The sequence below is a fragment of the Boleophthalmus pectinirostris genome, unplaced genomic scaffold, assembly GCF_026225935.1.
Source record: "Boleophthalmus pectinirostris isolate CB_2022bp ecotype Guang Dong unplaced genomic scaffold, ASM2622593v1 HiC_scaffold_19, whole genome shotgun sequence".
Lineage (NCBI taxonomy): Eukaryota > Metazoa > Chordata > Actinopteri > Gobiiformes > Gobiidae > Boleophthalmus > Boleophthalmus pectinirostris.
In genome coordinates, this window is record NW_026571140.1 from 16,269,246 (window position 1) to 16,281,873 (window position 12,628).

Genomic DNA, 12,628 nt, shown 5'->3' on the forward strand with positions numbered 1-12,628 from the left:
ACGCTCTAGTGCAGAAGATGTTCATGTACTATTAAATCCACAGTAGCACTTACACATGATGGACTGTTAATCCCTTCCCGACTTTGACTGTATTTCCGATTCTACACAAGAATAATCTCTGCTATGCTAATTTGCTTAAAGCATCCCTCTTTCTGCGCTAGACTTGTCACTGAGTCACATGTGTAACATGTGTAACATGTGTATTGGTACATGAAGTTATAACAATTTTAGGTTTGAATTTGTATTCCCTATAATTCTAGTTTTGAAATATTATATTTAGCATTTAAGATGAGACTTCAAAACCAGTGTACACGGTTCAGTGTACAGCAAAAATATGCTTGTTTATTTGTCGTATATCTTTTTCTACACTGACAGAATCCTCTATTTGTCACCATATGTATACACACCAAAGCCCCAGCCACAACTTTTTAGTAACATTAAAATAAAAGTATGTTTTTCACTTTGGTTGGTTTTATTGCATTGAAAAACATAGAAAAACATGTTACTTTCCTTTATATTCTGATAACACATTTTGCATTTATCCCAAACAAATTAATTTTTTTAATGGCATGACATCATTTTATCATTTATTTTCTACCCTCAGTGCTCTTCTTCCTAATGTGATTGCACAACAGGAAATGCCCCTCCCTGTTGCATGCTTATTCAACATGTTTTCTTGACTCATGTTTTCCTGTATGCATTAGCGTTGAATTCTTTGTTTTCTGTGGTAGTCTTTTTGCTCTAACCAGCCCCACTCTTGTCTTGGCAGGTTGGAGGACACACCATGCTGCCTATCCGCTGGATGCCTCCGGAGAGCATCATGTACCGGAAGTTCTCCACAGAAAGCGACGTGTGGAGCTTCGGAGTGATCTTATGGGAAATCTTCACCTACGGGAAGCAGCCGTGGTTTCAGCTGGGGAATAACGAGGTGCAGTATTTTACCACATGTACATGATACATTTGTTCATTATACGCTACATTGTATATCCGGCATTACCATATTACAGTAAAGACGGCAGAATGAACATGTAGCTCTGGGCCACTCTCTGGGTTTTATCCATGTACGCACAATATGAGTGGGAAGATTGAATGCATTTATTATGTGAGACAACCATGACAACCAGAAGAATGAAAAGAGTGTGTTTTTCGCTGAGCACTGATGAAGACACTGCACTCTGCCATATATGTGAAGAATAACCAATGAGATATTCAAATCAACACTGCCATCTTGGATCTAGTCTTTTGTGTAGTCCCTTTTTCCTGAGCCTCTCCCCTGGTCCAATGAGGTGATAAATGAATGCCTCTTTGCGAACAGACAAGATGGAGGATTACATAATACACTTGATTGGTTTGTTTCTCCAATGGAACCATGCCTTTAAATCAATACAATCCAATTACAATTGCTCTTTTAAAATGAAAATACAGGAAACAGGTATATAAAGAATAATCCCATATATGTCGTGCGTTACTTCACAAACATCCCCAATTGAAATGTCAATATGTTCTTTGGCAAATTAAAATATCCACTTCTTTCTTTCTCGTGTATAAAAACATTTCTTTGATTAAACAAGACATACTGAACTTTAGAACAAATATGAAAAAGCCTTATAGCAAAATGTGAAAATCAAAAGGCTGCTTTTCTAATGAGTTTTTAGACTTGGTATGGGAGACGGGGCTTTTAACACACTCAGATTTCTTAGCGTAGAGGGCATGATCATTCATTATAACAATGGATTTAAATGAGCCTCAGTAACAAGGGTCACTTAGGTCATTTTTCTTGCTTTTTTCCTGTTTCAATCATGATTCTATCCACATAAGAGTTAGCAGCTTTGTCAGGTTGTACAAATCAGAGTAATGGTGCACGGTATTTCCTCTGGCACACCCCAAGTCAAATCAATGGGTCTCTTAATTACTATGAAACTACGGTAGATAACTTGACTGCGTACCTGCTTTGTATCTAGGGCTGGGTATCATTAAGAAGTTGCCGATACGATACATATCTCGATACATTAGCCACGATACGATACATATCTCGATACAGTGCACCTTTGGTTCTTAAATTTCATTAGCCTATTTTTTGTATACTGAACCGGGCTGCAGTGCAATGTTAAAAGGAGGGAGGGGGAAAAAAACAACAACGTGAAATCACCTAACATGAATGAATGTCTAATTTGGAGTATGCGCAAACAATACTTTGGTTTCGAGCGCCAGCAGCAATGAATAAGCAATCTGTACAGTGGAGGAAGACGTTAGATGGATCATGGGGAAGTGTAGGTTTAATCCACAGTGGCTCTTAGATTCTAGATATAGTACCGTAGTTGGTTGGTCATTATTAGAATTGGATCTGGGGTTTTTCGCCCACATAATGGGTGCGATGTTGGTCTTAATTTTCATTTAAGTAGTCTTAAAAAGGTCTTTAAAAAGTCTTAAATATTGGGTAGTCAAACCTGGGAATACTCTGAATAAAAAATAATGGCTAAATCATGTCTGTGATATTAAAGTCTTTGTTAAACCACTTCTTGTGCAAAGTTCATATTAAACACATCAATTTTCATCACCAAAACATTGAAAATGTCAAATGTGTTGCATAAACGATGTTTCCTTCCACTAAACAAGCAACAGAACTGTAGCTGTAACAACATAATTTAGTAAAATATACCAAAAAGTTATGTTGGCGATACATCAGTACAGCAGACCACGATATCAATACTGCATCGTCACATTAAATGTTACGATATATTGATATTTCAATATTTTTTACACACCCCTATTTGTATTAGATTTTTAAGGTAACATTGCAAATGTTAAAGGTGCATTGTGCAACTTTTCTGATGCATCATCCGTCACCTGCTTGTGTTCATGGAGATGTTATTGCTTTGTCTAGAATGTTTCGGTAGAGATTAAACCTATCTATCTCAAGGGAGACAACTATAGGCTACATTACAGGTCAGATCTGTGGAGAGCCAACCCTATTCACAGAGAGAATTATTGTATTTTTAAGCATTAGAAACACCCGTAATGAATAAATGCCAGATAGATAGATGTGTTTGATGTCATACCATGGAACATTCCAGACAAAGCAATAACATCTCCATAGAGACAATCAAGTGACGGACAAGTGAAATTTCATGTGGGAACCCTCTACCGCTATGTAACTTTTCTGTTGAAGGGTCTGCAACCTACTTGTCTTCAGATATTACTTGTAGCTATTACTGCTTTGCCTAGAATATTCCACAGTATGGCATTAAACTTAACTATGTTCACGGAGACAAGCAGGTGACAATCAGGCTAAGTTACAGGTCAGATGCTCACAGGAAGAATGCTTTTTTTTCTACAAGTTTAATGCCATATTGTGAAATATTCCAGACTAAAGGATAGCATGGAGCTGTTAGTGGACTCCCCACAGTTACATAATGCACCTTAAATAGAAGTGCATAGACTTTTGAACACAAATTGCTAACAAGTGAATCGTGCACGTGTTCTTAGCATTCTGTCCTTGAATTTCTGGTTGCTTTTAGAAAGAGTTCAGTTGAGTTTATTTATTCAGACATTTCACAAAGTCTGAAAAGAGCTATGGCGTGATTTGTTATAGAACATTATGTGCTTTTTTTCAACCAGCATCTCTACTCTTCTATAATGTACCCCTTTTAGCGATGGAAGCTTACATGTACTGACCCAATCCAAACCATGTCAACAGTGGAATGGGCTTAATGTTCCACCCATTTCCTAACATTACTCACTAAGCCAGTGAACACAATTTCATTTACTAAAAGGGGAGTAATGTCAAAGAAATTCATTTAATATCGGAAACTGAAATGAAATCTGGTCAAATAACCTTCATATTATAAAATAAGTATTCGCTCCCATGACACCAATTTTCTCTTCCGTTCACGCGTATTCTTACAGTATTACAGCACATGCATTTATTGCCACAATCTTGTGTGAATGTGTCAAATTGGATGCCTCAGCTTCAATGCCTGACAAGCCTATTATCATATGGTGACAGGAGAACAAAAACACGCTGAATGAGAAATTAGGTATGTCTTTGTTGATGGCAGCCAGAGCACATGCAGGGGATGCTCCCACAAGTTTGTTTAACATTTTCGAAACAGCCGCTTTTTATTGTTCTTGACAATCGGGCTGAGTAAAACATATCGATTTGAATATGGATTAGGTTACTCTCCACAAATGAGTTTTCAGCTAGAGCCCAATTGCAAGATGCTGTGTGTGGACATTGTCTTATTGTGTGGCTGTTATAGTCTGAGACACTATTTGTTTTTGCTTGTGCGCTGTGGTGTTAAAATCAACAAGGGAGGTTTTAAAAGTTAGAGTTGAACAAAGTGGCTTTTCCAACATTTGCATCCTACGCTCTCACTAACTCCACATTGTCTGGTTTTCATATTGTCATGATCCTGCCTATATACTTACTTTTTTCGTGTTGTATATTCCAACCATTTCAATGTAAACTATTCAAAACATCTCAATGCGAGGTGTCATCCTTGTTGGGTGTGAAAACTTGTTTTTTCTTCTTAGTGCCACTGTTTCTCAACAAAAAAAAAAAAAAGTAGAATCTCAACTATCTTCGTTTTCATATACATTTTAATATATCTGACACATTGTTCCAGCCTGGTGGCTCTATCCACTTCATTCCTGGCAGAGGAAGCAGTTGTTCCCAGAACACAAGAGAACTACCAGATAATAATTGAATAAACTGTACACCTGATCTTTGTCTCAGCCAGGAGGAAGTCAGATTTTGCCACAGACGCTAGTATATCACAGACCTGGGCATGCAGCCCTTTAATCTGGCCCCTGGCAGGTTTAAGTTAATAATTATTATAGTGCAGTAATAGACCTATATTTTACAGAAATTAGCTCACCAACGATCATGTTGGTCTAGCCAGCTTTCATTTACCTGAAGATGGTGCGCTGTTAGCAGGCTAGGAATGATTAGCATAACCTCTGATATGTTGAGAACCCATCTAGGATTGGCACCATAACCAAATATAGAGTTTAATATGTTGCTTAATTAAATAAAGACAATAAATGATATCAATGAAACTAATTTATGCCACTGACACAATCACCCAAGAGACAATTATACCACAGAAACTTCTAAATGTACAATACACTGTAGTACTTAGTTTGCATGTGCAATGAGTGATTAAAGTTATTCATTCATCCTTTTACAGCACAAATCTTATATAGCCTAAATATAACCACAAATTTCCCAGTAATGCAAAGGAAATGTACACATGATATATTCTTCCAGCTTTTGTACATTGAATGGTAAACTAAACTATTACTTGTCCCAATTTGAAAATAGTAAAAATCAGGTACACACCTTTAAGTATCAGAACATCATCTAGATCCAAATCTACTCTGAGCTGTTTTTGTTTGGTCCAAATGACAGACTCTGACTTGACAGTTGTACAGCCATCATTAGCCAAGGCCATGTGGCTGCACTGCTCTGGCCCACACTAAACACCAGAAGCAGCATGTTTTAAAAAGGAAAACAGAATTTAAAGTTTGTGTATAATCCTTCCGTCAGACAGAGGCCCAAACAACCCGACAGCGGTGGGGCAATTCCATTAGCGTCTTTGTGAAGCTAATTAGAGCAGCCGCCCTAAACCAAATGATCAGTGCCTTGTTAGCAGCATGCCCAATATCCACCAGCACACATGTTCAAATAACAGTGAAATTCTGGCTTGGGGAGGGAAAGAAAACGCTGTCTCTCTTCAAATATTGCACAAATTTAAGAGTGAATGAATGCAGTTTATTTCTTTCATCTGGCTTTCATTAGTTCAAAGCTCAGAGGACAGCTCGCCTGGCGTCACTGCTTTCTCATTACCGGCAAACACAAGCAATCAGTGAGCGAAAGTTGCGGCGTCTCACTCTGCTGCCTCTGTTTCTCTCTCTATATCTCCCCCTGCAGGTCATCGAGTGCATAACCCAGGGCCGTGTTCTGGAGAGGCCACGGATCTGCCCCAAGGAGGTGTACGACGTCATGCTCGGCTGCTGGCAAAGGGAGCCCCAACAAAGGCTCAATATCAAGGACATTCAGAAAGTCCTGTTTGCCATGGGGAAAGCGACGCCGGTCTACCTGGATATCCTGGGCTAGCACTGAGCTTTTTATTTTTGGAATTCTCTGTTAGACTGAAAGGCAGACAGGGGTCCCACAGAATCCAGGAATAACCAAACCAACCTGCTCCACTGTCAAAACACCTACAAAGTTTGGGAAAGGACTTAAGTGCCTGCAACACTTTTGGATATAGTGGATTAAAACATATTCAAAAAAAACATGCACTTTTACATTTGTTTACTTAAGATGTACAGCTTTGGAGAAGACTTTTCTGTTCTTTTGTTCTTCAAAAACTACGAAAACACAAAAGCGGGAGATAAAAAGGGAAGTTATGCTACTTGCAATAGGAAAATGGCCACCGTTTGATTCAAGAGAGGACACATCAGAGTTTAATCTATCTTGGGTTTGGTTTTATGAATATATAGAGAAATATGACATATATTTTATATTTATTTGTTTTGGAAGTCGAAGGTTCTGCCATGTGTGTTGCAAAAGGGCTCTGGCCCATTCTGAACACATCACTTGACAACAAACTCGTGGCAGGGACTGAATGGAAGCCTTACTTGCACTCTGATTGGCTGAAACACTGGATGGTAAACAGGAAGTACTAACACTGAGGACTACCCAATCAGACAAGCGACAAATCTATTTTAATTTAAAGCTAATGTACATATTGTAAAATTCTATGTGTCAAAATTATGTTAACTTATTTTTACGATTTTTTTTCTTTTTGTTTTTTTGTTTCTGACTGTGATCTGGTTGGCTACAAAGTATAAAAGCTACAGTGTTCTTTTTTTTTTTTTTAATGCTATTCTAAAAGGAGCGTACTCTTGGGAAATTACCTGTGTCAGTATTGATAAGTTGTCAATATGGTGAACGGTGGTAAAAAACAGCGGCTCATCGATTGAGAAAGACTGCAATGGATTATGGAATACAATCAGAGCCGCCCTTTGGAAAACAACACCTTTTCTCCCCCATCGTCTTCACTTTCCACCTCCATTTGCTTTTTATGGCTAACGTTGATGACACCACACCCCCTTTTTCAACACACGTTTAGAGGAACAGACTGGAGCTATTTTTGTGTGCTTTTTTTTTTTTTTTTTTTGCTCTTGAGAAAAAGTGTGAATCACCTTTTCCATTGCAGGTGTTTAAGCGTTCCTGTCACACCATCAAAGTTGTGTCTCTAATTAGAACTCACAATGTTTTGATCCTGGAAATCATCGTCATATTATTTTTGCACTTGTGGCCTTTGCACGTTTAGGGACATTTTTACATCAACAAATTTGATAAAAATGTGTTCTTTTACAACCCGAAAACCACTGATAGTTTGGTAGTGTTGTCATACATACATTCAACGTGGATCTACTGATTGTATGCTGTTAGATATTTGTTTTTATTTTAAAGACAAAATGTGGTTGGAAAACGTGAATGGTGAAATTTCAAGGGAAACATCTGTTAATTATTAATAAAAATGAGTTTCTGTTTTGCAAAGAGAATCTGCTAAATTTTCTCAGACGCTAAATGATGACCTCAGGCAACCATTCTATCTTATGTTGTATCTGGAGATTTTGGGCAAAACGCTTCACATCTTTGAGGATTCGGCTCTTGACTCAAATCCGTGATGTTGTCTCTGCTGTCACCCCTCGGGATTGTGTAAATCATTAATGACCATCCATTTATGTCAATGTCTTTTATAGAAAAAGCAGCAACAAAAATCCACTGCGTTACCCAAAACGTTGAGTTTCTTGTGTATTCTCTGTGGTAAAAAGGTTTAAGACATTTCGACACAGCATTTGCAGGGTATTGTAATCCTTTTCATAGTGATTTGAATATTGTTTCTGAGTTTACATTTTACTTTGTTTATTTTTCATTTCTTGGATGAACTAACTGAACACTTTTTGAAGCAAAGTTGGCATATTACCATGTACATGTTACAGAATATAAAATGTGGTATAATAACTGCAGTATATAAAATACTGATATTCCATGATAGATCTTTGTATTAATGTGACTCTCTTAAGAAAATGTCTTTAAACAATCAAAAGCGACCGATCTCTTTTTCCATTTTGTCTTGTCTTATAAAGAGTGTGATTTGTAATACATTTTGTCTCAGTTCAAATCTATCAGGATGTTCTACAAGAGGGTGTTCCCGACATGTGTGGATGTCTATTTTTAATCCTACAAAAAGTGAAACTGAAACTAGCCCGTATTCTGAAATGTCCACAGAGTCTTATTAAGTCATCTAGTGAACCATAAGCACCTCTTTAATATTTTAAAGCTGTCCAGAAGTCTACTATGAGCATATTGTAAACTGGCCAAAACTTCAACAAAATTCTACAGGGCCATTTAACTTTAGAGCCAGTAAAGTAGTTTTTATTAGCTGTTGGCAGATATGACCCATTGAGAACCTTTCATAAACCTGGCTTACCACCATCACCTCACAGCAAAGTTCAAATCCAGGACAGTTTTATGTTGCGATGTCTTTTGTCACCTGTGGGCACATGTAGGATGAACAACCACACAATTAACATCAGAATTCAAATATGGACGCTCCTTCCCAGTGCCTTGAAGCTGGGGTACCTGATGGAGACTGTGGAAGGAGGAAATAGGTATTTAAATCTGTCCAACTAATCTCTCGCTCTCTCAAACCCTTTGGCACATCGTTGTTATTCACATCCATCAGTAATCAGGAGCGTACATGGTTTAAGAACAGCTTTTTAAAGACAGTAAGGTGAAACTGGAGTGGACCACCCTCCTCAAACAGCCAATCAGAGCGCTGCTTACGGCTTTTACTTTTTACTAAAATACAAATATTATTAGCTGCACAGTACACAGCGGTCTCATTTTTCTCCAGTACTGCTTTTACAATTTACTATTTGGGAGAAAACACAGAATTTATCCATTTACAAAAAAGAAAAGAAAAGCAGGGTACCCCAGCTTTAATTTATTAGATTCATGAGTCCAGGTTTCAGCATGTTTTATTCCTGTTTTTGTCCCGATTTTTTTGTCTTGTTCCAGCCCTTGTGTTACCTGAAGTTATTTCTTGTGAAAATCTTGAGAATTAGAGATGGGAGTATCGACATATTGATACTGACTTGTGCAAATGGTAATATGAGTAGTGTTATGCTAATTAACATCTGCAAATTTGAATGTTGCCATACATTTTAGACATGTAAAGGCTATTACTTCATTGTTTCGTGCCAAATGCCTTTCACCAGCAACATTTTGGATTGGCCCATCTGGTGTTCTGTTTTTCCTTTAGAGCCTATTTTAAGCCCTTTTGTATACATTTATTTAAATTTCTTCACCCTTAAGATTAGACTGGTCCTGTACCAACACCAGAAATGTTGGTATCACCCATACCTACGGAAAATAATGATTAAAGATGGTGAAATGATTATGTTATAACCTGGACCAAGATGGATATTTTCTAGTCACAGTTGCTCAACAACATCTTACAAACTTCTAATCTAAATCACTACATTGTTGCAAAATTAAAAGAGAAGAAAACAAATAATCAAGTTATTCTATTTGTAAAGATAAACTGTGAAATCTGGCTCCAAGATGTTAGCCACAAGTCCCTGAAGTCAATACTAGCACTTGCTCCAGATGCGATGTCGGCGGTTCATTGACTTCCAGACAGCTTAGTAACACAATTTGGGAATGGTTGCAACTGCCTGTTTTACCTCCAAAAATTAACATTACATCTGGATATACAATTGAATAACTACCAGAATCTAGAGCGATATAATATATATTTCAGGACACTGGCCATTACAGCTCATAATGGCCCATGGTAACCTCATCTCCTTTACTTGTCCGGATATCGAACAGTGACCAGCACTCTATTGTTCTGACGAGTCTTTTAAATACGACTAGAAAATGGAGACGCGGTCAGAGCCTGGAGATTTGAGGTCAGTAGGCAGAGTGTTATGATGCAGGGTGTGTAATTGTTTATTGATTTACATTTACACAGTGTTTTGTAGCCATTGCCTTCTCTCTGAGGGTTTGGTGGGCTGGTCCTGCTTGTGTGAGTCTTTGGATAAGGACACATAATGGTTGAAAGTACATGTACACATAATGTATATGTAAAGTATTGCTCTGTAAAGAAAGACAAATTTTAGCAAACTGCAGGCAAAGATTTGAGCAGCTACTTTGTCATCCACTAACAATATAACATGGAAATAGGTCTGGGGAATGTGCCAAAAATGAATCATCAGTTCTCATACTGAACAATTAAAATTTTTTATTTCATTTAATTTTATTTTGGCTCATTAAAAACAATAAAAGCTTTCAGTTTTCATTTCCTGAATACAAAACAATACAGACTTTTAATCACGGCCATTTAGCACAAACCATTGCTTCCTCTTAAGTATGAAACGACATGCTTTTACTGACACAGGATTGGCTGTAGACCTCCCCATTAAAATGACTCATAGCAGTGACAATTAGAAATGAGTGAATCTCAATCTTGATTAAAATAGCTTTAATTGCACAGCTATAATGGAAATAACTATTTAAAGAAAAGGCCATTGGAAGTACTTGGATATTCACATGTTGTGGGTAGAGTTGTGGTTAATTGGGAACTGTATATTAGCAATCTACACAGACTATAGTGGATTGGCATTCTCAAGGGGATCTTACAGGGTTCCTTTACAGAGAAAGTGTTAACAAAATATGCCTAAAACCTGTTGAAACAAATGTATTTTACAAATGAATAATGAAAGTGTATTATGCTCTGACCAGTACCCATGTAGTTCTGAGGTCCTTTGTCGTGTTACCAAACCTTATCTTTCACAATGTAATCTATATTATCACTTTTAGAGTATCATACCCTAAAGGTAAAGCAATAGTGCACACCTTATTGACCACTAATGGCAGGTACTCTGTTGATACCAGACAAGGTGTCCCTATATCACCATAGTTATTTGTATGCGCGCCATCTCCATTATCACTGAAAAAGTAAGTTTTGGTGGATTTTTTGGGTTGGTATAGTACTAATATTCAAATGTAATTCTTAGTTATGTAACAATATGCAAATCCCACGGTACAATACTGTCACAATAGTCATTTCACGGTACAATTTATTGCGATATTGTGGAGATGCCAACAGGATTGAATAAAACGTTTTCTTTTTAAACGTCTTTGGTGCTATATTACAGTCACATTCCAAATAATTAATAATTCAGTTTTTTAGCTGTTGCTACAATAAAATGATACATTTAAAGGTGCACAATGTAATTTTTTTAGTGGAGGGTCCATTTCCTGTTTACCTGTATTGAAACGTTATTGCTTTGTCTAGAATGTTCTATGGTAAGGCATTAATTTAACACATGTCACATCAGTCAGCTAAACTTCAGGTCAGATCTGTGGAAAGTTGACCCCATTCACAGTGAGATTTCCTGTTTTTTGGACATTAAAACACCAGCAATTGAATAAATGCAAGATATATCAGTTTAATGCCAGCCCCTGGTACAACAATAACATCTCCATGGAGACAAACCAGTGGAGGACCCTCAACTAAAAAAGTTACCCAGTGCGAAATTAAGCAATGAAATTTATAATTTGATATACTGTGACAACCCATGATATTACTGTTAGACTTTTGACATTACGATATCACAATATTTTGCTTACTGTTCCATCCCTAGTAACCTTGCAAATCAACCAAAGTAAAAATAAAATGGAGCATGTTGCTAAGTACATTTTTAAAAGTTACCAAAACTTTTTAAAAAGTTACAATCACTTCCAAAAGAACTTTTTAAAAACTTACAACCATTTCCAAAAGAACTAGACAGATGTCCTTCACGAGATCCATTTCCTCAGCGGCCCCATTCAGTCAGACTTCATTACACATTAAGCCTCTGTAATCCTGTAAATTCAACACAGATCTTCTCACAGTCCAGTGGCTATCTTTTCTGTAAATTATCCAATTCTCCATGTGTGTGTCCGGACATGTCTCTGGCTGCCAAAATGGAAAACGACAAACAAGATCAACCCAATCCACAAAACAATTTTACAGTTGGGCAGCAACAGGGGCCATGCGCGCAATGACTAGAGTAAATGTCTGTATTTGTGCAAGTGAAGGTTCCAAAAGGGCTGTAATGATGGAAAATACGGCTACTTTTCATACCAATTCAACAGCGAAAGGTAGAGTGCTGAAAAATGTACACTTGTTTTGATCATAGCTTTTAAATAACTAGAACTCATCAAGGACAAACAATGCACAAACAAATTCACTAATTAGAATCCTTCCTACCAGGTATACGGACATAAAAGCTTTGCAATTGCCAGTATTCATTTTGTAACACGTAATTAGGCTACATTTATTTTTACACTGCACTAAATTTAAAATAGATGGTCTTTATATTCAAACTGCTCATTACTTTGAGTTGAGAGCATCAAAGTTTTTGGTCACTTTTTAGCCCTTTAATATGTCTGTGTGATGCCAAAGTAAGAATAAATCTTTGGTAACGGGACACTGTGGCAAACCTGATGTAAGTGAGTGTTGGTTTTCATCCTATTATAGATGATCTTTACCTCACAATG

The 12,628-nt window shown here is 37.2% G+C and overlaps 1 protein-coding gene across 2 annotated transcripts in view; it reads left to right on the forward strand.

The window, feature by feature from the left end:
* Positions 1–6,118, forward strand: part of ntrk3b (neurotrophic tyrosine kinase, receptor, type 3b) — a 279,414-nt gene extending 273,296 nt beyond the window's left edge. For both annotated transcript variants that reach the window (XM_055154591.1, XM_055154590.1), the window contains exons 16-17: positions 770–928; positions 5,933–6,118. In XM_055154591.1, coding sequence (XP_055010566.1) covers positions 770–928; positions 5,933–6,118 — 345 coding nt within the window. The remainder of the gene's footprint in view (positions 1–769; positions 929–5,932) is intronic.
* Positions 6,119–12,628: the final 6,510 nt, after the last annotated feature.